The 27710-nt window shown below is 42.1% G+C and overlaps 1 protein-coding gene and 1 long non-coding RNA gene across 2 annotated transcripts in view; one reads left to right on the top strand and one right to left on the bottom strand.

The window, feature by feature from the left end:
• Positions 1-4150: 4150 nt before the first annotated feature.
• On the bottom strand, positions 4151-5983 carry LOC113575145. The gene is made up of 2 exons (XR_003410388.2): positions 4615-5983; positions 4151-4260 (listed from the first exon to the last, which is right to left on the bottom strand). It is a non-coding gene; the product is annotated as an uncharacterized LOC113575145 (long non-coding RNA).
• A 231-nt stretch (positions 5984-6214) lies between these two features.
• tnrc18 (trinucleotide repeat containing 18) overlaps positions 6215-27710 on the top strand; it is a 50110-nt gene continuing 28614 nt past the window's right edge. Inside the window, 7 exon segments of the mRNA XM_035529500.1 lie at positions 6215-6375; positions 7929-8260; positions 20214-20372; positions 26384-26491; positions 27194-27255; positions 27257-27661; positions 27663-27710. Of these exon segments, the coding sequence (XP_035385393.1) occupies positions 8053-8260; positions 20214-20372; positions 26384-26491; positions 27194-27255; positions 27257-27661; positions 27663-27710 (990 nt within the window). The 5' untranslated portion in view covers positions 6215-6375; positions 7929-8052.

Here is a 27710-nt window from a genome sequence, read left to right as displayed (position 1 = left end):
CTGGGATCTCCGCTAAGAAGCTTCCTTCCGTGATGGGCTGGAGAGCGTGAGGGGTGGGGTGGCGCTGAGGTTTGGGTGGGTGGAGTGAGAAGTTCAGTAAATTCTGAATCCCACAGATGCCACTTCACTTAAGTGCTGTACATAAAAGGTGAACAGCGTTCAAGAGATGAGATGATTTGTCACCTGTTAGGGGGTGGGAAGAGATCAGAAGAGATCTTGGAATATACAGTTCGACGTCCAATGTGCCGAGGTGTTTTTTCGGACCAGAAATTGCAGTTGTATTTCCATAAAGTGCAGAGAAGGCTATAAAACAGATGGCATCTCATCCCTGCGATTGGTGCGAAGGCTTCATGTGTTTGAAATAACAACCACATGGGGGAAAGACTTTAAATAAAAAATTATTCTATTGATTTTAAAAGGATGTCTTGACTTGTGGGTGGTACTCGTACAGAAGTGCATATCATGGATTTGGCATGCCTAAAAAACAAGAATGACTTTTTAAAAAGAGTACATTTCACTATTTAATTGCTTTTCATTTTCTGAGAGGTGCTCATTGGACACATTCAACATACACATTCTCAGATGACCTTTCATAGGAAGGAAGCAGAAGATCCAATCAAACAGAGCCTCTATACAGCCAACTACAATGCAAGACCATTTGGTACTGTACTAAGGAAAATATTTAACACCATATCAAAGTAAATTTTAGCATCTGACATTTTTAACCTACAAATACAATATTGCCCTTTTCTCTGGCATTTGATATCTTTTGCACTGATATTTATCTTTTTTTATTTTACAATTTTTTCATGAACATTTAAATTACTCTTGTTATTAAGCAAGCTTTGCAACTTTACAGAAAAACATTTCTTGAGTAAAAAGTATACAAGTTTTCTAGGGTTCACAGGAATTTTAGCAAACGGGTAAATAAATGCTGATTCAAATATCTGTGAAGGCTGTCTGTGAAGGTTCTATTGTATGTCACTGAATCGAGCATTCACAGGGGAGACAAAAAGCCTCCCCTTGAAGTAATGATTAAAAGGTAGGACATTCTACAATGCCAGTCAATGGCAAGCAGTTTTACTTTGCCCTTGACAGAGAGCTGAACATACTGGTTAACTAGCTTCACTACTGCTGACAGAGAACAAAAGCTCATTTTTTTGGCCATGGTCCAAAGGCCTATGCTTCCTTGCCCACATGCTTGGTAAGCAATGTATAGTGGCTGGCCAGATGCAGGTGTTTTGCTTAGTTTCTCCATGGCATGTCCCAGTTTTGCCAGGGGAGGTCATGCCATTCCAGAAATGGAAGCTAATGTTCTTATGATCACCCTGTGTAAATCACAGGGCTTGCATATAAAAACAGTAAGAGTGTCCCAATATTTAAATATCACGGTTTGGTGTTTAAATGCATGTGGTAGGGGACAGCTAGCCTCTCTAAGACCTTATAACTAAAATGAGAAAGAACTACTAGCTACATACATACAACACTAGCCTGTAGAGGGCACTGCTCATCATTGTCTTTTTTTTTTAAGTTTCCTCCAAAATAAGAGAGTCAAAATAATAAAATCTATGCCTCATTGTTAACTACGCATTTTATCTCAAATCTATATCTCAATGTTAACTATGCATTTTAATGACTTTACTGCTTGAATAAACTCTATAAAATATGGTTACAGTACATTACGTAGCCTACCACTGACACATACCAATACACACATCATCATTTTTTTTGCCTTTTTTTTTGCAGCACTGGTAACCTGATTGTGATTGAAATAGCAACTTTGACCATCTTAATTTAACATAATAGCAGCTTGTTACTGAAGCTTCAAACACTCAGATTAGAACCAGGCACCTTTCCTCCTTTTGCTTAACAGCCCTGACCCTAATGCTTCTGTCTTTTCCTCACATGCTTTTTTATAGATATTGTAAGATCCTTCACAATTATGCATTACATCAGCAACTTTACTTTCTGTAAAACCTTCTGGACATCTTTGGAGGTGTCAAGTTTTCTTGTCTTGGTATTTCAGTATGATCATACAGGTTTATTTGTGAAGAACTTAAGTAAAATGGCAATCACTCAGCTTTTCGAATCACAGCTGTTAGCGTTCTAGGGTTCACTCATGATACGAGTTCAGGGATTTTTGCCAAGTGAACAGTGACAGAATGTGAGTAGTTTTAGAAAACCCAGATGCAATTAACTTTTTTCCACCATGATCATGGGGTATTATTTTCTACCAAATATTTGTAAAGCTTGTTTAAGTCTGCAAAAACCAACTCTGTGCCCTGACCCAGAGAGCCTATACCCCCTCACATCCATGTTCTGCTATCTTGCCAAACTGAACTATTCATAAATGTCCAACCATTTGCTGTGATTTCATAGTGCTCACACTTATGATCTAAAGGATCTTTGTGGTCGTGGTTTCATTGTCATAATACATGGCAGCTTTCTCAATGTGCACAAAACAGAGAAATGCAGAAATGCACAGTCAAGTACACAGAATACAGACACTATCATAATTTTAAAATAACATGCATGAATAAATAATTTGGTCCCTTTATAGCCATAGTCATTTTCCAGTAACCATCCTAAATATGTTCCAAAATATGTTTTGTATTACATTTCAGTTTGGTTAAATGAAAGTTTTAAGATGACAATTTTGCAATAGTGCATTATATATGGTGACAAGCAGTTTGTGTGGTGGTTCTTATAATATCTGCTTATCAGGTAGTCTTTGAACCACTAAAGCCACACAGTGTTGTTCAGCTAAGACCATATCTGAGATAGAATGCTGTGAGGGCACAATCAAGTCTGGATCAAATAAGGATGGCAAGGATTTAAAGAAGACCATCTGTGAGTGAAGGGAATATCATTTAATTTCCAACAAAATCTGCTTCACTGCCACCCACCAGCTGCCATTCTGCATTCTGTGCACTCATTGCCCACGAGTGAGACAAGATCATGATTTTAGGCTTAGTTTTTATAGTGTCCATGAAAATAAAAATTGTGAAGGAGAAAGCTGGTACAGCTACCAATGGCTATGAACCCTCATTGCTGCAGCAACCTCATGAATTATATTGTTTGATGGCAAGTCAGCATGACTAGTTTAAAGTAGTGCTGGATTGCGGCTCATGCAAATGGAACCAAATAGTCTTGAGAATGGTATGTGTGTAAAAGTGCATTCAGGATTTTTCTTAAACACTATCTTTCAGTATAAAACAAAGTAGCCTTTGGTCTCTGAATCGCTTTTCTTTAACTCATACTTTTACAAAGAAATACACTGCATTCTACTTTTGCGGGCAGGCATACACATATTTTTTCCTCATGAAGGAAAAACGCAATATTGCATTACAGTCATGGTGCGACACGCAGGCTATTTTAATCACGTTCTTTTGACTGTTCAGCAGCGACGACTCTCCATATAAAGAGGGTGATTAAATTCGAAGAATAATGACTATAACCTTCTCTTCCATCCTTATAAGGTGAGACTTGGACATCATATTTTATGCAGAGTAAACAGTGCTTCACACAAACCTTGTTAAATTTCTTGCGCATGTAGACCTAAAACGACGCCCTGAACGTTTTAAGTCGTTTAAAGCGGTCAATACTAACTTGCTTTTTAATGCTGGATAATCGCTGATTTTAAGATTTCATAGAGCGAGGCCTTTATCCAAAATGTAACCAATATTTACATTTTAGTAGCTTGTTATAAATTCTGTTATATATAATTTACACATCCAGTAGGTACAAATGTAGGTTATAGTTTAATTCGTTGCAGCTTTAAAGAGTTCATTTAATACTTTCTTTTCCTGGAGCTAATTGAAGGCTATACTTGCAACATACAGATGCAAATGGAGCTGGCATACGTCGTCTTAATTAGAAAGGAAAGGTCGCGCAATTGCTGAAATAGTCATCATCAAACAAACCACCTCACATTAACTGATTAGGAGGTTATGGAGCATGTCTGGGACAAACCATGTTAGTTTTTGACGAGGATTGAAAAATATATATTTTTCTGGGCATGTGCATAGAGTGTACCCCTCCAGTTATATACGTGTTAGAAAATGTCTAAATTAGGTACATTTTTGACCTATTATTCATGACTGAGAAGGAGAATGATGTGCGGTTAAATGGAAAACAACATACCTACAAGTTATTTCAAAGTAGTTTTATTCTTAGACCACATCCTTTACGTTGCACGTAGCCTGTATTTAAACAGCAGGAAAGTCCTGCCGTTCTGTCCAGTACGTTCGGTGATGTTATCTGTGAATATTGGTAAACTGGTTTTAGTTATGTAAAAGTCAATCAAACCCATTTCACTAGGAATCGGGCAATGCTTTAACAGTAGTTTACATTATAGTTGAATGCAGCCGACTGAACAATATATCGCTGGGGTATCAACTCCCACAGCAGAAACCATTATTTGTCCTGTTATTTAAGCACCGTGTTGCAGATTTTACAGCGCGAATCATTCCAAATATTTTATTATGAATTGTGTACTATTTATTAGATGCAACTACACAGTAATTACATATACCGACATAACAACTGAAACAAACAACAATGGATCCAACGTGTTGATAATATTTATTTGCATAAAATGCGTTCAACACCCACCTTAACAAACGCAGTGATTGTCACCGTGAACAATGGTTGAAAGAACGAACATTATGAATCCAAAGGCAAACGTCCATTCTCTGCTGAACATGGAGAACAAAGGCGTCGATCTTACTGTGTATTAAAGAGCAGCAAAAGATGAGTTTGGCTTAACAAACACTTGCAAACGTGAACAAAACTGGAGGCAGCTGCTATTTATTGCCGTTCCATTGATCATTAATAACCTGCCCAGACAGCCGTGAACCCCAAGACTGCATGATAGCCCTTGTTTCAACGAACCATTCCCACGGCAAATCAGCCCTTATTGTTCCGGAGATCCTTGGGGGGAAAATGAAAACAATCCAAAGCCAACGTTTTTTGTTTTTTTTTTCATTAGACGCCTAAAAGTCATTCAGTGAAATAGTTGAAGACAAACGTTCTCTTCTGATAATGGAAATTCACACAGCTTTATCCATTGCCTCATCACAATCTTGCTTGCTCTCCTATACTGTCTGCAAGGGGATGCCTTGCAACCGCCTCATCGGCGCGCGACAGGGGGTAGTTTGAAACCGCACCAATTTTTCTTTTTTTTGGAAATCAACATTCTCTTTATACATGGTATGTCTTCAGATTAAACAATCACCTTTAAAAAAAATCACGTAATCGTTAAATTACAATAACAATTCTCTGTTGTCAGAAACACAAGACGCATATTATTTTCCTAAAACAGATTGTAAACATTGTGCAACCTTAGTAAACATTAAGAACATTAAGTCCAAATTGCCTGTTTTCTATTGCATTTTATTCAAATGTTAAAACGTTTTATGGTAAAACGTGGCAGTAAATAAAGCAGTTCCCACTGATAGAAGTTTAAGAAAAATCTTAAGTGGGTCCAAAACAGCCAACGTATGCATTAACATAATATACAGTATATACAAATGTGTGGTATTAAAACAAATCATAATAAACAACTAACAAACGTGTCAAAACTAGACTTGTAGAAAATAATGAAAACATTGCTATCTCTGATTAATCACAAATACTGCAGATAATAAAAACAGATAATAGAATATTAATGGGTCTATTGGTCATTTACTTACCACTGCGTTTCTTAAATAGGTTTAAATAAAACAACGCATTCATTTTAGCATTAATTATAAAGCGCATGATGTTATTTATAAACATAAATCCCACACAAAACTCTGTAAATTATGTACTTCACCACAGGCCAAAGGCAAATTCCACTCATACGTCAAATGTTTATAAAAACGCGTCGCAAAGAACAGAAGATTGATCTGCAGTTTTGTAATCTGTACCCATTGTGGAATAATCAAGTCTGTATCCGTCTATTTTAATCAGCAGAGTTTGAGCGGCCTTGAAACTGCCCTCCACAAATTCTCTGCTTGTTTTGATCATTCAAGTATTGAAGGAAAGGGGGGCTTGAAACAGTTCGGCCGCCTTGGTCCATAATTGGTTTTATAGAGCTGGCAGAGAGCCAAAATGTTTACATCGAGATGATAGACAGTCCAAGAGACCTATCACAGACTTCGTTGTAAAATTTGTCAGGTTAGGTTCAAAGAGGCGGAGCGTGTTAAACAATGCTTGTTTCATTGCAGAAGAGTTTACGGAGAGCTACAGTGGTTTGTGCGCGAGGCCTTCCTCTGTATAAGCAATCCCTTCGCTTGACTGCGGATGGTTTGTAAATGGAGTGTAAGAAATATTTCACTCTGCGTCTGGATTTTGCGAAGAAACGGGATTCTGTAAACTAAGTCGCCATTACAAGTAAGATGTCGATATCGATAGCCCACGTTATGTAGATTAGTTGCGTTTAAGGAAACAAACTAGAGGCACTTACTCAAGAATGTTCTTTTATTCTTCGCGGTGAAAAGGCGGGGAACAGTTTGGTTTATCATGGTTACGTGTAAAAGTATTTTGTAAGCGCAAATCCATTCACAGGCTGCTTCGCAAAACGGCTCTGAATGCTTAATGTTTCCGCGAAAAAGTTTTGTCGCTGAAAATGAAAACACGTATCCTATACTAAAAGTTTGAAATGTGGCCGTCGAATGGGCTACTGTTGCTATGAAACATGGTTTAAAATACACGCATATATTTATTTCAGTTATGTAGCGATAGCTTAGATCCTAGGGTGTTATCAACTTTAAATTCGAGTTGCTGCAAACTTTAAAATCGTTGCTGTTGAACTGGCACCATGTTGCCGATGATTAAACTAACTTATTATAGCGCTGCTTAAGTATGCGCTTCTTGATTTAAACATCCAGAAGTCGATTCACAAAAGAAGCAAACAAATTGGCGATAGAAATGTCAAGAAAAGAAGTTAGAATTGTCAACAAGGTTATAGTGCATTAGGGATAAGAAAACCAGAGGCTTGTTATGCTATCTCATTTGTTAGTAATGTCTTCCAATATTCAGGTTTCATAACTTTTTGGAACAAACTGTTAAGTGGTATCTAAAAATGATAAAATTGCCTGCATGCCATAATAAAACCATAGTTATTCCCTAGTGGTTTATACAAATGACAGACTTTAATCGTAGGCGTTTCATCGGTCTCCTCTTCTTGACTTGTTTAGTCGAAATTTAAAGTCGACTAATCTATGCCTTATAATTAAACTGTTTCGCTCGGGATCCCCTTTATCCTCTTTTAAACCTACATTTGTTTGTCACGGCAATGAATCTGTTCAACTGTGAACACAAAAATTAACCATGTCCCTGGGCACTGGGTAAATTATTCAAAAATCAACCACAATTAGGTGCCTTGACGAAACTAGGATGTATCCTTTTTTAGGGTCGCATGCCTATTTTGCTTTTAGGCTATGCGCAATGGACGTTTCCATGTTATACTTTTCGCTTCGTCATCCATAACGTTGAAGTGTAAAATAGTTTTGGCTGCGCTGTTGTCAGTAACCTCTTTGCACTGGCTCAGGTCACTTGGGCGAAAGCTGAAGTAAAGCTGAAGCAAACGCTGGATTTTCCCTTCATACCCATACTGCGGGGAAAGAGAAAGCTTAAGCAAATCACGAGCGATACATGTCCGTTTATTTAGGACAGCATTGCATGATAAGCATCTGTTTTAAATTGACAAAGCTTCGCTTCTCCAATTTCATCGTTGTTAGCAGTTCATGTACCGTATTCTACACCGAGTGAACTTGGGAGGATTACTTTTTTTTTTATTATCCCTGTTTAGTTATATTCAAACTGCGTCATTACGCCCTTGTTTGGAATGTCCTGCTTTTAAAAATCAATCTATCAGTTCAATTCAGATTTAATAAATTGTTATTCATATTTATTCAAGGCTCGATTTTCTTTTTGTTTTGTAGGTCGGCACAATGCCGGATAAGGACACTGATTTGTCTAGAAATCTAGGGACATCATAGCCTGTACAGGCTCCTTCGGAATAGCCGATCACACAGTTTCTTTTATCAAGTTTACCCGTTGTGGATAATGGATGGCCGAGATTTCGGCCCCCCCAGATCTGTTCACGTACCTCCACCGCTGCTCTCGGGATTGGCAATGGAGTCGCACCGACTCGGAGCTTCCGCTGCGGCCGGTAGAATCCCATCGTCTCCCGGCCACTTGGGCGCGGGGCACCCGGCGGCTCTGCACTCTGGAAAATTCCTATCGCCGGCCATTAACATCCAGTCTCACCACAGTAAGTATCGCTTTAATTTAATCAAGAGAATGGATGGATGCTGTAAAACACAGATTCTCTTGTAACCGTGTATTTAAGCCGAAACTTCTTTTGGAAGTCATGACAAGCTAATGTATGGTGTGGTGTTTAGGTGCCGACTCTTAGCTAAGTTATATTTAGAAATATCGTAGACAGCGTGTTATGACTGTAATTTAAGTAAACGCTAGAGCGTTTTGCCACTGAATAGGCTACTGTTCATTTGCTGCAAATGGAACGCAGTGCTCAGTCTTGATAATCACCATTTAGTAGCCTGATAGAAAATAAGTAATAGCTTCCCGATCTTGATTTATAATCTGGTTTGTACGAGTCCAGTTGTATTTACTGTATCATTGTCAGTAGTCGAGCTAAGACTCTTAATGGCCGCGAACACATTTTTTTTTGGTTGAGCGCTACATAGTTGTCAAATGTAATGTATTACAAGCAATGCCCGTAATAGAGAAGAAATTACTCCAATAGTGTTCTTCATTGCTCGATCGCAAACGGCAAAACATCGGCCCGGGCGCGCAGGTACACGGGTAAAATAGTGCACGAGTAAAACGTGTGCTCATGCTTGATCCACAACTGTCGGAGGAAAAAATAAGTTTGATTCTGGTAATGCGTACATAGGCCTAATGTTTCCTTTGAAGTGTCGAAAAATAAGCACTGTTGAAACTAAAATTGCTTACATTTCGCTCTCTTCCTCTCAAACGAGCTGGGACAAACACTATAATTAGACTGCTTTACCACTGCTCTATCGGATGCTTTACTGATCAGTGAATTGTGGCGCAATACATGGCCACCGTCGGAAATAAGCAAACGTTGTTCTTTGGAGTGAATATTGGTGGACTTGTTAGGAATTGGTTGGGACATAGTGATGATATTGTGAGTTAAAGCATGACCCATATCCTGTAAAACATACTACATTTATGGCTAAGGACTTCCATAGTTGATCAGAATGTCCTTGTAAAAGGACCATGTGTAGATATTGCATAAAAAGCATTATTATGCCACTGAAAGAGAGGTTTTGTCACATTCATGTAACCTTCTTTTGTTAATTGTGGCTGAGACAAAGTGGCAGTTTATTGTAGACATATTGCATGGGCCCTTTATCATTGTTGCATTATAACTGTCAAGGTATTATCATAAGGTGCATTTAAAATTACTATAAAATGTTCAGACTGTGCTGAAGATGATCTGATGGAAGTAAAAATCCATCTCAAAATAGATGTGGATGTGGGCCAGTGAGCTGCAGTGTCAGATGGATGAAGTGGGTCGGAAAATACTTACTGCCATGCACATCTGGAAGCTTGATGTTAAAAGGGCTGACCTTTATTTGTGGGTTTTTTCAGTGTCGAGCAAAAGCTTTGTGGTCATTTCCTTGGTCTGTAATTCATCAGTGGGAGGGAGTCTGTCTACTCTATATGTTGTTTTTTCTTTATAATTATAAGTGTGTTTGCTGCAATGACCTGTAGTTTGATTGTAAAATTACCATTATTTCTGATTCTATGGAAGTGCTAACATTATTCAGAGTAGCCAATGGATATACTAATAATGTTAAATTTTTAAATCTCAGAAAATGTTTTAGGCCTTTACAGTAAAGTTTCCAGCAATCCTATCTGGTACAAAAGCCATATATGTGGTCCATATCTGTGAAGTATTTTTCAAGATAAAAAAATCACTACATTGTTTCTCAATGTGACCCTTTACTGCTAACTTCAGCTGAGCAGTATAAAACATGAAATGACCTTCTCACTTTTTTATCTTTACCTGTACATTAATGTTTTGCATTATTCTATCTCTGCAATTCTCTCTACCCACATATAGCCTATTTTAGACAATGCTGGACAAAATTATGTGGGATTTCCTATTACGTGTTAGGGGTACTTCAGATGGTGTCGGTAAATACATTATGCTGCAGCAGGATTTTTCTTTTCTTCTTCTTTTTTTTGGAATGTCCAAATGGCTGGAGGGCTAAACTGGAATTGATTTGTTTAATGGTGTCGTCATCAAGTTCTTGCATAAACTGGCAAATGAAATCTGATTCCTCATTCATCATGTTCTGTCATTGTGAAGAGGGCTTATCCTCATGAGCTATTTTATATTTTGATTTACCCTAAACCAGCCTCAGTTTTGTAATTGCTGGACATTAATGAACTTAAAAATAGTGTTGGTACCCTGCTATCTTGGAATGCCCATTCAATACTATTGATTGCTTTCATACTGATAAGAGGCTGATAAGAAACTGACATGTCAGTGAATTCTGACTGCTCTTTAATACTTTAAATGATTAACATATAACAAGGTTTGTTTGTTACAGTGCTTTGATATATGTTCCTGGTTTTAAAAGGAACTGGATAAAAGATTGTCTGCTTTTATTTGTGTGTGTGTGTGTGTGTGAGGGAGATACATGCTGCTTCTTGTGACTTGACATGCTGCTTGTGTACTGTTGAAAACGTTGCTGCATGTATCTGCTCTGACATGTTATCCCAGCAGTGTCTGCATATTCTCTATATTGCTGTTTTACAGCAATACTCTGGTTACAGATTTTTAGTTGTTCTTTGGCTGTCCAAGAATAGCATTCTCCCTAACATCTCTTGTGCAAAGGTCGCCTCTTCAGACATTTCCTTTATTTTTATTTTTATCTTACGACTACCCAGTATATAACGGAGGATTTCTCTTCTAAATTCTTCTTGTCTGAGGTGATTACACATTCTTCATTGTACATCCACAGGCTTTTTTTCTTTTTTCATTTCATCTTAATTTATTTTTATTTTAGCTGAAGAGGCCTCTTTGCTTAGAGAGCTAGTGAGGTAAAAGTGCCTGTTTGTAGAATGATTCAGTTTCCTGACTACATTATAATGCAATGTCTTCCACTTATAACTTTTCAACAGCCAAATTTGCTCATGACAAGGGAAAAAATATTTGGTTTGTTATTTTGTAAGTCTTTCTCCAGAACAAACCCCCCTGATTAATTTTAAATATATAATTTTTATGGCAACTTTGCAAGTGCCAATCTGTTTTCTTTCATTTATTTTTATGGAAGAGGTTGATTAAACCCATGGGTTAAACTGAGGTTATTGGATAGCTATGAGCGAGTGCATAGACGTGTCGGTTGTAAATGGAGTTGTTTTATGTATTGTTCTCATGCAGAGGGAAATGGGGAAATAACCTTTTTGGGTTGAATTGGAATGACCCTTTGAATTGGATTGGAATTTAAAGAAGTTGTAAAAGAAACGTCTCTTTGAACCTTTTGCTCTCTGTGAGGCAAGGAAAAGCTTGGGCTAGGCTGGGATGGAGTCACATGTTGGTAGAGTTGAGGAGCATGTGAGCACAGCCCCCATGCCTCATCGTTTTAAATGGAGTGAAGCATTCTTAAGTTCACACTGGCTTCTCTGAACGTGTGTATGCACGTGTGTAGGTTATAATCTTCCCTCCCTGAAACAGATTCAGAAGTAGTTCTATATAGTCTGTTGCACTGATGTCGTCTTCAGAGTCCAACATTTTTAAAGCTTGAGCTAGATCATGCAACCTGTAAGCAGTAGACCAGGCACTCCTTTCAGAAATGTTCACACGAATCCGCAGCACCAGATGAATATTTTTCGTTGAACTGAAATGGAGTTCTGAAGGAGTTCTGTGAAGCTGAGTCTGATGCTCCTGCCGGTCATGCAGTAAAATATAATACCAACCACTTTATACCTTTATAGTCCAGCTCACTCACCAACTCCTCCATGTTTCCTAGTCTAGTTTTGTCCATTTCAGGGGAACAGCTGAACCAGCCTGTCTATAGCCCATGCAGATAACTGGATCTGTTTATCTGTTTGTCTTTCATATCTGCTCATGTCAGATACCTATATTTTTCTGCTTCCATCACTGCTTATTTGAACTGATGAACACATTGTTCCCTGCTTTCATGTTTCACATGGCTGGCTGCCATACAGTTTTGGTGGTTCAGCTTGAAAATAAATGACTGACTGCCAGAGTTTAACGTGGTTTTATCCACTGCTTCTGAAGTTCGTGTTGTGTCCCAGTGAGGTTCCATGGGATGGTTAAGTGCTACATGAGTAAACTGTATAGTTGTTGCATATAAATGTTCAAAACCCTTAAAGCTTGATCAGTTGCACTTGTGTGATATCACCAGCATTTACAGCAGCATTTTTATTTATTTCTTTATTTTCATGAATGGTCAGTTTTGAACAGCTGTTTGTACAATCTTCTAAGTGCTCCATTTCATTGTTTTGAATCTGCCCCTTAGCTCGAGCTAAAACCAACTAAAAATTGTGTAATGGTCAATAACAGTAATGGCTTACAAATTAAAATTGTCAAAGCATATTAACCTACTTGGACTTTATATGGCTTTCTATTCCTTAGAGAATGATTCACCAAATTTACTTGAGCTATGTTTGCTGGTTAATGTTTTTCCCATTGTTCTTTAGATAATGATCTTTCTTTTAAGGCTGAACACATACAGTCTTTTAATATCTTTGACTTTAGTAATGGTTGTGTAGTTTGTTAAACCCATGGTAATGGCTCAAGAGGTTAATGTTTATTTTATTTTCATGTTTCATTCATTGTGCACAGCATGAAATGAGTACATATTTTTGCACCAAAGCACACTCGGGGTCCATGACATGGTGTCCATAAAAGCTTGTCTAACTAAAGGCCAGGGGGTGGGGGAATGTAAATCTTGGATTGATGTGTGTTTGAAGTGAGGTGCCTTTGGGAGTGTGCGATTGATCACCTTTCATATGGTGCGTCAGAGAATCCAGCAGTTCCAGCCCTGTTGGTGTTTCAGAGCCTGGTTTGAGTTTGCAGATTCTGGTCGTCTGGCTTACAGTCAGGGCTCACCGCTGACACCTTGCCTCTCTCTTTCCCATCATCCTATCAGTCCCCCTTGTTCCCTGTACAAATCTCTGTTGGTCTGCTCCACTTCCCTCCATGACTCCATTCCATCTTGTAGAAAGTAAGCTATTTATCTCTTTAAACTTTTTGTTTACTGGGGGGGGGGTGGGGGTGGTATGGATGTGACATGTTCACAGTTTGTTGTGTAACCTCTTTTGGCATTTCAGATGAGCTCGCCCAAGGGCACAGAGCAGATTGGCAGACTCGCATGCAGCCCAGATCAAGGATCTACTTCCGTTTCATCTGGGTAGACCTGAGCATCCCTTGCATCCCATTGGATTGGGCCAGAACTGCTTGGAGCAAGCATGAAGGCCCCTGCTCCCCTGCACCTTCCTCATTGCCTTTCCACTTTTAATTTGCTGTTTGTTATGCAAACATTATGATGACTATTGGGAGAATAGTCCTGTTGCCTAATCCTGTTTAACTCTTAAGAAGGGCATAAGACCAGAATTATGCCCTGAAGGGCACAGGAGGTGATTGCTTGTGAAAAGAGACTCTGCAGTTTGGGTGTTATCATTTCCACACTCGTCTCCACGCTCCAGTTTCAAGGTTAAAGGCACACTTCTATAAAGCACGGTGCAAAGGTGCTAAAGTGGTGATTTGTTGCTGTTTGTTTAGCGGTGCACCTCACCGGAGAACTGGGTTGATTCGCGACTGTCCCCAGCTATGGAAGGCAGGCTTTGGCTACTGTGTTCCCCCAGCGTGGGTCAGACATGCTCTACAGTCGCTGCCATAAGACAAGGTCCTCGTTGTGATCCGCTGTGACAGGCAGGACGCTGCAATGAAATGCAGGGGTGCTTGTGTCTGGGGGCCCCCACCCTCCCTCTGTCCGGCATGGTGTGGTGAAGGGGATGCGCGCACGCACCTACAGAGAGAGAGAGGGGGAGGGTGTGTGTGTCTGCCTCCTGCAGCCTTGACTTTCCTCTGAATTAAACATAAAGTGTTTAGTGCCCCGGCGCATAGAGCCATTGGCTCATCCTTCATAGGCTGTGTACTCACGTCTTTTAAAAGCAACCCCCCCCTCCTCCTCCTCACATGGGTGCATTTTTATGATGGGAGATGGTGATTTCCTGGAGGGCATCTGCAACTCCTTTATTTTTCTACTGTTAATGTTTGGATAAACATGTGTAATTATCTTTTTCCAAGAGAGGAAGGAAACAAGCTTTCGTGTCATATTTATCTTTTAATTTTTTGTGTACACATTGGAATGGTTTTCTCCAGAAGGCCTTTTGATATTTATTTTTTAAACCCACTCAATGGGTAGTATGATGGCAATAGCATGAAATAATAGTGCTTAGTTCCCTAGAAATGTATCCATTGCATGTTGAAAATTGCTGGAATTAAGCACATTGACTTGATAAATCCCTCATTTAACATCTGCCAGAGATGGCTGTAGAAGAAGCCTTATTAAAATGTAATTTGACGGTAAGTGATTGGAAGGTAGATGAGATCAGGTTTCTGTGTTACACAGCCCTATGCCCTAGAAAAGATACACCATGTGGGTGCTATTTAATTCATATCCCTGATCTGAAGGAGCACACAAACAGGCCTGCTTTTTCTGCCAGGATTTAAGTCATGTTTATGCATTAGTTCTTTCTTTGTTTGTTTTGTGGTGGTGGAAGTTCTCAGTAGTTTAGTAGGAAGTCGCATTGTTTGGTCTTTCCTAAGAGTTGTTTTACTCTGTCAAAGGTAGGCCTAATGGTGAAGCTGATATGGGGTGGTGGGTGTCCTTTTTTTTTCTTTAGTAGTGATGTAATACTGTACTGATGCTGATTTGCTAATTTACTTTTTGTTGAGTCACAGAGGATGATTACACATACACACACACACAAACGTGGTTCTGAGGTGCTGGACAAAGGCCACTGGATAATTTGTGTGTGTTGTGGGAAGGGCTACACACAGGAGTAGTGACCTGGCTGGTGTGACTAGGGTTAAACCATGCCTCTAAAAAAAATAACAAAGGATGTGAAGTGAAAACCAAGCCTGCTGTTCTTTCATATCTTGTGTTACAACAATCACCACAAAGTGCTGAAGAGCCTCCAACTGTTCCTCGTTCCCCCCTCGTGTGGCAGATCCTTGAGAAATAACCTGTTGTAGTAAATTGCTTCTTCTGGGAAGGCCATTGTTTACATGGATGTGTAATTTGCATATGTGTAGGCATATTTTTGGCATGACCTTTCCTTAAAGTGTTATGTGCTGCCTTTTTGCAAGTTTTTGTCAATGGTCTTAACTAGCCCTTCAGACTCTTTCACTGCTCTCCCAGTTTTGGGTGCTCAGGAAATCCTAACCAATAAGGTTGATATCCATCTTCTCCTGTTTTCTCTCCCTGGCCCATTTACTATGAAACCTAAAACACTGCCAGACTTCATCTCAATAGTATTTTTTCCTAGTTCTTGAAATGCTCCAGCACTTATAAATGCGCACTAGCTTTATTTACTTGGGTCAGTGAATAAACATTGCATAAATACAAACTCAGAAGCTTGACACACATGCTGTCCACCTAAGAACCAAATGTACCAGATATTTTGATCTCAGCAGTTGTCTAACACGTTTGGTAAAATCAGTTTGCATGAACTACGAGCAATTTTCCCGAAGCTTGAATATCAGTAGGTTGTGAGAGACCATTATATCTGGGATACAGATTTGACCTGGAGCACTAGAGTATCTTCCATACAGAAAGTGTGGATTCGATTCGATACTTGCTGTTAGAAGAGCATTTAAAAATTTTTTTTTTATACTTTGTAGTGAATTCCTTTTTAGTACTGCTCAGAAAACGATTAATCAGATATCAGGGATTTTAGCAGGACATTGCTGAAACAGCATCACTTATTATGAACAGTTTGTGTGCTTAAATGTTTAGCTGTTTTATCAGTTATATTTATACCAGTGCTTTTGTTTATGGTTCACATTTGTCATACCTAAACAAATGTATATAAATTGGGCTTGTGTTGCTTAGAGCTACACAACTGGACAAAATTGCTTTCTGCCTGACCAGCTGAATGGTGTGGAAAAAATTATATTGCGTTCTCAACCATGATGTTACGGTTAAAGCCTTCCCTTGGGTTTATTGGTCAAGCCTTTTTTGATTAGTTATTATTATTGAATTGTTCTTATGCCAGCACACTATCTTTTGACTTTTGAGCTTTCTGTATGTTTGTTTTTTTTAAATGGAAAAGTCTGTCATCTCATACATCTGTCACCATATGACAATTTCTCTACAGATAGAAGGTGGCTCAGGTGAGCTTGCCGTTCTTGAACGCAGAAGCCTGTGTAAGCGCACCCGTATTTTGTGAGACCATGCTGCTAATCTCCATGCACATCTTTGTGTAGGTAATGAAAAAGTGGTGAGCAGCTTTTTTTTCCATCATAGATATTAACATTAGAAAGGCATCTATCCACAGCTGCAGTTTTAAAATGGATTTCTAGAGCAATCTGATAATGGCCAGTATAAATCTTTGCATTCGCTCCATGCTTCACATCATTAAGTTCAGTCATGTAATTGCAATTCAGTGCAGAAAATTCCAGGCCCCGCCTCTCCTGCAGCCTGTGGGTCACAGGCATTATTTAACCATGGCTCACTGTCCCATAAAACACAGAGCTGTGCTGAACACAGCAGCAGAGCCTGGAGTAAGCAGACCAGGTAAGGTTACCATGGCCTCATCTGGAGCACCTCCAGAGTGGCAAGTGGGCTTGCTCATGCTCATGCCTACTCCCTGCATCTATCCATCAGCTTTAGGAGGACAAAAATTCCTGTTATTACAGCTCAGAATGTTTTCCTCACCAAATTTAAAGTTAAGAAGAAGCCAGTTTGGTGAACAGTAGTTCATTAAAGTGCAACGTTGATTATTTTTGTCTCCTGAGTTCCTTTTTCTTTGTTCTAAGGCTGCACAGCACACTCAGTGAGCAAAATGTGCTGATAAAACTAAACATTAACTTCTGTATAGAGAGGGGGATGGGGAAACAGCACATTATCCGTGCCTGTTACTAGACCAAATCCAAATGAGATGCATTGTTTGACACAATTGTAGCCTTGGTGGAGTGAATAGGCAGTGACGCCTTTTTGGCTTGAAGCTGAGAAGCGCCCTCATCTATCAGGCAGGGGCTTACTTTAGCCTGTACGACCCGCTGCTGCATGCAACAATTATTTTGTCACTCCCCTGTTGTCAGCAGAGCTGAAACAAAAGTTTCTGTTTGAGCCCCGCAGTACTGTAGAGGTGTAGGAATTTTGGCCGATGGTGTGACATCCAGGTTGACATGTTGGAACGGGTACACTTGGCATGTTTTTGCTGCCTCACAGGTGCTGCGCCGCAATGAGAAAAGATACGGAATGTCGTGTTTTCCAGTGGGTGGTAACGGCAGCAAAAGCAGTGATAGGAAGATTCTGCTCCCTGCAGAATAATGGCTTCAAAAATAGCCAGCCTTCGAGCCACATCAAAGGGGAACGAGGAATGAGCATGCGGAATCTGTGGAAGACTTGAGTGATTTAGACTTTCAGCCTCCTCCCCAGTTAGTGGACGGATCTCGATTTTGTAATGTTGGGCTACTTGTTCTGTGACATGGCTTCCCTAAAGCTTCCTTTAGCCCTTAAGCGGTTTCCCCTATTATGACATCCCCAGAGCAGTTTGCTTTATCTGCACTTGTTGCTTCGCCCTTCTCAATGCTGCTGTATCCAGCAGCGGGAGCCTGTTGGATGGATGTTGTGCAACTGCAGTAATGTGTCTTGCTGTTGGGCTGGTGCCATGCTTTCCTTGGTATGGATGGTATGGAAAGCATTTAGTTACTGGAACGTAGTGCTATCGTGTTCACCCAAGGGTGGGCTCGAGATGCTATAGAGGCTTAAGTTTAATGGATCACCTTTGCAGCACGTGTTACAGGCCAGTCTTGTAGCACCTTCTTGTTCTCATTCTGTTAACTCCTGTGTGGCATTTCAGCTGTGCTTTTCCCTGAAGCTATTTCACGTTAACTCTAAATGCACTTCTTCCGCCCAACACATGAATTAATGTGCAGTTCAGTCCTTACTTTAGTGCTGTATTGTAACGGCTCTGATAATGCTGGTCTTTGTAGTGCAGTACTGTTTTTCCGGGCAGGTGCTGTGCTTTGTACGATCAGCTGAAAGTAGGTCTGAGTATTGTGGGTTTTTTTTCCTTTTCTCTTCCTGTGTCTCAGTTTAAGGTCTTGAATTCTAATTAGCGTGTTTTCTTTTTTTCTCTTTTTACAGCAGTTCTTTTGGGATTGTCTTTAAGGGTCTGCCTTTAATTATGGGGGGTGGGATTGTGAGAGTTTACCAGAAAGCTTCTGGCTCACACTCCAGTTTAGCAGTATGAGCAATTAGGAAATTCCTGCACCATTCAGTGCATCTGTGGTGGTGTCTGCCTAGCCTGAGCAGGGGAAGTGCGCGCTGCCCTGTGAAGAAGTACCCGTGTGTTTAGGAAGCTGAACTGGCCTTGACCTGCCAAGCCGGAGGGCAATCGGGGGCGTCATGCTGAACAGCAGGACAACAGCTGATGAGCCACTCTGAGATGGCTCACTGTCCTGGCGAGCTTGGGAGTGTCAGCCACACAGGGTCACGCGGAGAAGCTGCTTGCAGGCATTGAAGCGGGATGCACTTTGGGAAGAGACTAGTCTTGCATTTGATTGCAACCCGCTAGAGCTAAACGACAGCTGTGCATGTCCCTCCTTTTCTGGGTCCATCAAACAGTGCTTAAATACATGTGCAACGTTTGGGCTCATCACTGTGATGACCAGGCTGCCAGGAGTATATGCTTCAAATCTCTTACCCCCGCATGAGCACCTCGCCACTGCCCAGGCTCTAATCTGGCCCCCTATAGATGAGAGGCTGGCAGTGGTAGTGTGGGCCTGCACAGCCTGGCTCCTCCGCGATGCAGCGGGATCTCTCCTCAGGCAAGTTAATTGCATGCTAAGCCCCTGCTCCAGAGGCCTCCTGTTGCTGTCTAAGGCCTGTTGTCCATGCTCCCCTTCTCATGCTAATGGGTCGTTTACACATGCAGGAGAGGCGGAGAAGAAAAAAAAAAAAAACGGGCCAATTGTGGAAGGTCACTGAGGCTGTGTGTGTGCGTGTGTGTGTGTGCATAGGCATGCGTGTATGCACATGAGGGTGGGTGTGAGCAAGCATGTGCATGCACACGTATGTGAGCATGTCCAAGGCCCTCTCCCATTTGTGTAGTAAGTGTGAAGGCTCCTCTGCCAGCAGGCTGGGGCGTTGCGTGGGAGGGAAGAAGGGCTTAATCTCAGCAAACGCTCACTCATTTTGGCCGCTCTTCCTGTTCATATGTCATGGTCCAATGCGCTATGCAATGCAAAGTGAACTGACGATGGTTTAATTCACATTTAAACAGCAGGAATATTGTTAGGTTCAGATGAGGAGTAAACTATCTGTCCCCATCTTAAGCAGTCTCACCCAACCCACCCCCTGTACTTTTAAAATGTGTCCCCAGATCTCTGTGGAGTAGCAATGTGAGAGGTATGGCTATCCTTTTTTTTCCCCTCAGGGTGCCCTTGACAGCTCTAGAAGGGTGTGGGACAGTGGGGGGTGTGAACTAAATGTCCTGTGCATCCATGTGTCCTTCCCTTTGCCAGTTTTGGAGCTAGCATTTGAAAGCACATTTTACTTGTGCATTCTCTCTTTCTCTTAACCATACATTTGGTGGCTACTGTAATGTAACATTTAAGATGACTAATAATTATTTATGGCATTTGTTTACAAGCAAGTGGCAATTTGCGCTTGTGGTCTATTCACACATCCCAGTACACAGGAAGAGGGTGCTGTGGCAGTAGAACCAGATCTGAGGTTGTGGCCCTGTTGAGATTCAAAAGAAACCACAGACCTCTAACCCCACCTTTCTCCGGGTGATCATTTCAGCTTGGCTCCAGCTCTCTTTGTCCTCTCAGGAATGCGAATGTCTCAGGTGACGCTGCGCTTGTACTTCATTTGCGCTGCCTTCCTCCCTGTGCTGACTCTGAAGAGCATACTTTGCTTCTGTGCTGACACTGAAGAATGTATTTTGCTCCTATGCAGGTGATGCCTTCCCAGGTGCCTCTAGTTTCCTCGGTGGCTACGTGAGCTCATCCAATCCGCATGCGGGTCCTGCCCCCCTGCCCTCTGACCCTGCCTTCAGAGCACCCAACCCTGCCAGCCTGCAGATGGCTCAGCTCTGGGCTTCTCACTCACACGAAGGTAAGGCTCCACTGCACGTTCTCTTGCTCGCTCTCTCTCGCTCTCGCTCTCGCGCTCTCTCTCTCTCTCTCTCTCTCTCTCTCTCTCACATATTCTTTTCACTTTTTCATTCTGTGTGTTTGTATGCCCATGTCAAGCATTAGGTAAAGAACAGCCCAGCATGTTACAGCTTTAAATGGAGCATGATCTTCCAGGCCAGGACAAAGGCTAGGGTCAGAGGCCGGGTGACGGGCAGGGTGTGCCGATGGCTGTGATGCAGCCTGCTGAGGCTTCTTGCTGCCTTTTTTGAGCTGCTTTAGCTTTGAAGCTAATAGTGGCTCATTGTAGACTAGAAGTATAAGGGTGCAAAGCGGGCAGCTTCAAAGGCCTTGTCTCCATTGCAAAAAGCTGCTATTGCGTGTGATGAGGTGGAGCGCGAGTGCTCCGGTCACTCTGAACTGGAGCCCAGCGATGTGAAATATCAGCCCCGGCTTGTGCAGCCCTGATCGTTTTACCCTCTCTTTCAGAGTCAATAAACCATATTTTGTGTGAGTGGTCTGCTGCTGCTACAGCTGTAGCAATAAAAATAAAAAAGTCAATTTTATCCCTGCAGCAGACCACATCACTGCTGTGCAGGAGTGCATTTCTAACCAGTTCCTCTCTTGGAACAGCTGCTGTGAGGCAATGAGCAATACCCAAGAGGTAAATGGAGAGATATTGCAGTTTCTACTTTGTTTTTGTAATGGTCTCTCTCAAAGTGCTGCTGTCTTTGCTTTATTAACATTTTAAAGTTGTTGTTTTCCCCACTCTTATACATGCCATCTCTGCTTCCAGTATACACTCAACTGAGGCAGCTGGTTCCTTGTGAATGGGGCAAGCCCTTGTCCTACTGGTGTGGCACAGGTTTATGGCCCTTTCTCACATCACTCCTTCACATTTTGAAGGTGCTCCCACCCTGCCATTTTGAGTGGGCTGCTATTCCAGCTTACAAAATGGTTCACCCACGCATGGGGCCGAGCAAGGGGTCTGTGAGGCACACACGGCCGTGGGCGGGTTATTAACGAGGTTCGCTGACGGGCCCCACAGCCACTGGCTTTTGTTTCAAGTCTCAGCAGAGAAGAGTGTCGATTGTCTATGTGGCTAAGGCGCCAACCGCAGCATGCCTACCCTGCTCTGCCTGCATAGAAATGTGATGAATAGCTGACATTGAAGTGTGCTCACTCTTGCTGGCCTGTGAAAGTATTTAAACATGTGAGTTTGTTCTGCAGGGCACACCTGGCCCTTATTAGCAGGAGAATCAGAAGTGGTAGCTGCAGAATTCTGCTGTTTGGATACACGATGTGTTATAGTTGGGCATGTCACAGCCAAGGAGGGCCAAGCTAGCCCACGTCCCTCTGCTCATTTAATAAACATGAACTGAATTGTTTGTTTGTAATGGTGCTTTACATTTTTTGCATGATAACACCTCAAGCATTAGCCTGGTTGACTAAAATAAGGTGTCTCTCAGTATGTGGTGATGAGATTTTGCTGAGCAAGTGGTGTTCAAGAATGGACCCTCTAGTGAGCCAGGCTTTACCAGAGAGCCAGGAGCCTCCACATCACTCCTCCCATGTTGCCCAGCTGCCATGGAATTTGCTCTCTATGCTCGTAATTCAAAAGTGTTACGCAGCCTTCAGTTCCATGGTCATGAAGTAATTAATGCCGACCCGATAGCGTGAGTGTTTGCCAAGTGCCTTTATCAACTTGTTGCACAAGACTAGCGTGGGTTTGGAATCAGATGTGCAGATAATGCATGCTGCTCACCTTTGGACTGCGCCGGTGGGCAGGTGGCATGGGTGGTGTTCTCTGCAAAGATATGATGGATGGGGATTCTGCACCTGCCACCACGCGCCGTGACCCAAGATGGATGGTTTATATGGTCTGGCCCTGCCCTTAGGATCTGTTGCACCACCTTGCAGCTCACTAGCTTCCCCATTACTGCGCCTAATGCTGGTGTGGTTCCAATTCCCCATAACGGCTCCCAAATTCCTGGTGTGGAAGCAAGAATTGCGGGGGGTGGGGGGCCACACTTTGGAAATGCTCTGAGAGGAAGTTCAGAAGGAAAGTTTGAGGTGTTAACAAAGCGATGTGTTAAAGGTCACCTTAGTTGCCACCAGCTGTTGCTAATCTGCTCTGTGTTAAAACCACATGCATCTAACATCCACCTCCTCACCAACAGCTCCTTTCTGACTCAATCTTCACACCCAGTCTCCTCGGTTAAATGAGCATGGCCTCCCAAAGGGAGGGGACTAGTCAGGAAGGTCTCACAGTGCTGGAGCCCATACTTTTGAATGTTAATGGATTCTTTTTGTGATGGTGCCATTTTAAGGCAGATTTCAATTACTTAAATATAACTTTCTCTGTTCTTAGCAATGCATCCAGGAAGAATGAGGTTAAATCATTCACCAGTTCCAAGAAGCTGCCTTTATAGATTGCCTGGCCAAAAAAAAGGTCACACACACTAATATCTCGTTGGACCGCCTTTAGCTTTGATTATGGTGCGCATTTGCTGTGCTATCATTTCCACAAGTTTCTGCAATGTCACAGCACTTATTTCTGTTCCGAGTTGCACAGAAGCTACTCACATAATCAGTTAGGGTTTAAATAACTTGTTGCCAGCTGAAACATAATCACCATGCAGTAATTATCCATGGGAGGGCTCTTACCTAGTTGCCTTAGTTAAATCCAGGTGGTGACCCTTTTTTTTTGGCCAGGCACTGTATCTTCCATTTCATGATATCACTGGTCTGCCTAAATCAGCAGGCTGTGATTTGGCTGGATTATGCTCTTTTTCTTCCTTTTCCCCATTTTAATCTTTAGGGTTCTCTGTGAGCTGACTGGCCAGTATGGTCGTAGCCCCCATACCAAGGCTATTGCGCGCATTGTGGTGCGAGGAAGCAGAAACCTTAGCAAAGGGCTACAGGCAGCCAAAACTAATTATCCTTACAGATATTGCAGAGGCTGAGATTTGCTTACTCTTGCCGAGAGAAACAGAGATTAGATGTGCCCTAAATTGGGAGCGCTTTGCTTGCTTGCATTTCTCTCACCCCTTGGGGTGGTGGGTGTATAGAGGAAAGCAGAAATAAACAGAATAGTTTTCTCTCTGTTCCTGTGCTAAGGGTAGAGGGTCTTCGGTCCTCTCTTGGACTGGTGCTGGAATGCATATTAACAGCATAGCACTATCATGTCACCTGAGACGGGCTATTAAAAGCAAGCCTTTGAACTTCCTGGTGCGAGAAGGTCTGTTACAACTAGTGTCATTTTTAAAATGGCCTCAGCGCACGCAGTATCTTAATCAGTATGGAACAGTTTCTGTTTTCTTAGTTACAATGCAGTTTTTAGAAGTAATTTTTTACAATAGTTATTTAGATAAAATGCTAATCATTCTTGGTTAGGTGTGAACATTATTTTTGGAATGTAGTATTAGTCTGTTATTGACATCAGAATTGCATGTGGGATTTGTGAGCACACCTGATTTGTCAGTAGTTTTGTTAAACATAGAAAAGAGGGGCTCTTGGTACACAGCTAAATATGTGATTTGTTGGTCTAATCATTTGATGACTAGTGCTATTTGTCACTAGGAATCAGTTTTTGGGGTGTAGCAGGAACAAACGCGTTAATTGGCACTTTCTGCTGTTAACTAATCACAGAGGTCACAGTTGAGACTAGAGTTAATTTTGGGATTAGCTTTGGAGTGCAGTAATGAAAAGCTGATAACTGACTTTCCTGTGTTGCTGTTCCATGTCATTTTGGGACTGGTTGTAGTTTCTCAAAATAGTTCAGCCTTGATGCTTTGCCTATTTGTTACCAAATAAAACCACAGATGTGAGCATGAGCTTCACAGTTTCCTGTTTTTCCACCCACTCCAGTTCATGGCCGCCAAACAGAGAATTCTAAATTGGGGGCTTATCTGTGAGGTCAACCATACAAAACATGCACATAAACGCCTTCTCTCAGTGACATGGGCGTGGCTCAGTAATATGACTGTGTTTGTATCCCTGTTTGACACAGTGCTCCATTCAGAGCTGAATCAAACCTATTTTGAGCTGTTTTAAGGGCCAGCTGAAGATTTTGCTCCATGCAAACCAGACTCTACTGAACAGCCTTAAGCAGCATCGCCTACTGCCTGGCCACTCCAGCTGATTGCCCCAACTAAGTGCTCATCACGCCTCTGGAAACTAAGATTAGCTTACCCCTGATCTACCCCTAGAAGACCCTGTATGTATTAGGTGCCTATGTGTCTCACTGAACAGTGCACCCATGGAATAAAAGCTTATGTCACATGTTGATGATGGGACTTGATGTTAATTACATAGATGCCAAAGATGGTCCATTATGCTTATGGACCTTTTCATAAAACCGAGTCATCAAAGGCAGTTCTTCTTTTTCATAGTTTTATGTTTAATAGAACTATGTATGCGCGCATGCATGTATGCAGTGTGTATGCATGCACGATGCTTTGCCTTTTGAAGTTGCCATGCTTGGCCAATTTGTTGCAGATACTGTTATTTGGAAATAACTTCTGCTCTCTGAACAGTTCTCCCCCTTTTTTCCCCTCGGGTGACAGAAGCTGCAGTGGAATCTTACCAGATGGCCCAGTGGCCGTGGCCCTCTAATATAGCAGGCTGTCCTGTGTGATGGCTGCTTGACCTTTCTTCAGCAATTTCCATGTTGATTTGCCTAGAGGCAGGGAGATGCGGAATTTCAGTGTTTCTTTATTTGCATTGTAGGCCTTTGCCAAACCTGCCTTCCCCTCCTTTCAGCAGTCCCAGTGTGTTGAGCACTGTGTGACTCACTGGTGACTCATCTCATTTAGGTTGTTTTTGAGTCATGCCACCACCTCTTGCCCCCCCCCCCCCCCCCCAGCCACTCAAAATCGACATGGCTGTGAGGGCTGTAAATGATTGCATGCTTCTGAAGTGCCAGCTTAGGGGAGGGGAGGGGAACCAACCAAACAGCAACATTTTAGTATGTGGGCGTGCGCAGGCCCCTGAGGGCAGAGGCAGTGTGGGTTCAGAGCACGCTGGGGGCCAGGGCGTTTGATGGGGGCCGCGCTGCCAAGCTTCTCCATAAACCTCGCAACAGGTCAGAGCAGTTTTAAGCTCCTTACCTGCCTCGGGGGCTGCTGCCTATAAATACCCATCCACATCACCCATGCAGCTCCTCCTTTCACACCAGAGTCCGGCTCCCTCACCCAGCTGCCCCATTAGAATCGATCATTCACGGCCAAGAAACTTGCGTCACTCCATATTAACCTGTGGTGATTGTGGGGTAGGGGTGGGGGTCTTAGCATTTGCTGCTCCTCTTCCTCTGAGAAATGTCAATTATTTTTATCTTTATAGGGCTGTTTGTTCATAGTGCCAGCAACCTTGTTGTGCCATGCTAAAGTGCTATTTAAAGAAGTAGAATGTTGTCTCTCTCCAGATCTGTTTCACTGGACCTTCTTGCGGGAGTGTTTATGCACTTGTGTATAGTGCATGCTCCTCTGTCATTGGTTAAGTCTTGAAATTCATGACTTGGGGCATGTTTGAATGGGCTCTCCCCAGTGACTAACTGTCAGAAGTGAAGAAAAATATTTTTCTCCTCTGCTTTTGGGTGTCCATAATTCTGTTTTATGATTCTACCAAGGCGTTTACTGCTCTGCATTTGAAGCAGATTCATGAGAGAGATTAAATCCTGGTCTGTTTGTTTGCTTGTGAAAAGAGGATAAACTATTGTAATGGTAACAAAGTCTGGTACAAATGTTCACATTGACACCGAGTTATGAAAATGTGATGGTATTTATGAAATTCTACCAGCAAACCTAAATAAGAGGTGTTTTTACTTGCTTTAGAAATATCCTTAATGTGTGTCTTAATTGGCTTGGTATGCCTAACATTTTCTTTCTTTCTTTCTTTCTTTCTCTCTCTCTCTCTCTCTCTCTCTCTCTCTCTCTCTCCTCTCTCTCTCTCTCTCTCTCTCTCTCTCTCGTTTATTCTTTTTGTTCCCCTCAGGGTTCCCTCATCTCCCGAGTGGTCTCTACCCTAGCCCCTACCTTCCCCTGGGTCACCTTGAACACCCACAGCTGGGCCAACATGCACTCTTCGACCCCAAAAAGGTCTGTCTGACAAAACAAGTTGAGATCAGCTGCCTCTCCATTTAGTCTCCACTGATATTGCTTTTATTACTTGTAATAGTCTTGAGTAAATTAAGGCAACTCGTATTTTAACCCTAAAAGGAGACAAGATCACGGACAAGGAAAGAACAGTTTCCTTGCTACGGATGTATTTAGTTCATTATGCATCATGTTCATTTGTGAAGTAACATTTTATGTAGTGAATTGTGCTTTCCCACATATTAAATCGTTTAACTTCTGTTCAGATCTAATTCACAGACATTAGTGCAGTCTATCAAAGAACTGGTGAAATGTGATTTAATATATTCCCAATTGTTCCTACTCGAGTCCAGAAGCTTCAAGAGATTTTTATACCAAATAGCCATGTTGCATAAAAGATTCAAGACTACTTCTTGAATTGTACATGTCACTATGAATCTTGCCATGTTGAGCATGAAGCTAGTTTCAGATGAGCTAAACGACACATGCTCCTGTTCTGCTTTACTACTTGAGGTTCTTGATATCCTTTGATGGCCACACCACAATAAAGGAGGAAATTTAATGTACAGATTTTCTCAGGATAAGTGGAATATAGCTAACCTTTTTTTTTTCATGCCCTTGACAATTTAAATACCATTTGAGCTGCTTTACCTTTTAACCTAGCTGTCTGAATTTAGGCTTTCATAATCTGTGCTCTTTTTCTTTCCAGATGGGTTTTACCTTCCAGGGTCAGTACACTCCTCCCAGCCCACTCTGGCTCGTGGCTTGGTTTGCTCATATGCCTGGCAACCCTTTCCAGGGAGGAAGGAGGCCCTGTCTTCCCTCAAGAGCTCCAAAGACCTGGTGCGCGATGGTGGGTAAGGACAAGCAATGCAAGAGTGAACCAGGCCACAGCATCCAACGGCGGGAACGGGCACGGGAGCGGGAGGAGGTGCGGCCCCACAGTGTAGTGGACCTCACCCAGGACATGAAGGTGGAGGACGAGCGGAGGGCGGGCAGCTTGGAGCAACCTGCTAAGGCAGCCGAGCACACGTGGCCTTTTTTTCACCAGCACTCGCCAGGCTCAGGTGCTGCAGACACTAAGCCCAAACACCCCCTCCAGCCCCCCTCACTTGGCAACTGCAGGAGTGGCAGCGGCACGCCGTCCAGGTACCTGAATTCAGAGCAGGAGAGGCGGTGAGCACGACGATGAGAACGTCCGACTGCTGGGCTCTGCCGACAAGCAA

The sequence above is a fragment of the Electrophorus electricus genome, chromosome 8 (genome assembly GCF_013358815.1).
Source record: "Electrophorus electricus isolate fEleEle1 chromosome 8, fEleEle1.pri, whole genome shotgun sequence".
Taxonomy (NCBI): Eukaryota; Metazoa; Chordata; class Actinopteri; order Gymnotiformes; family Gymnotidae; genus Electrophorus; species Electrophorus electricus.
The sequence above is the reverse complement of the archived record's forward strand: the minus strand, read 5'-3'. Positions and strand labels throughout refer to the sequence as shown.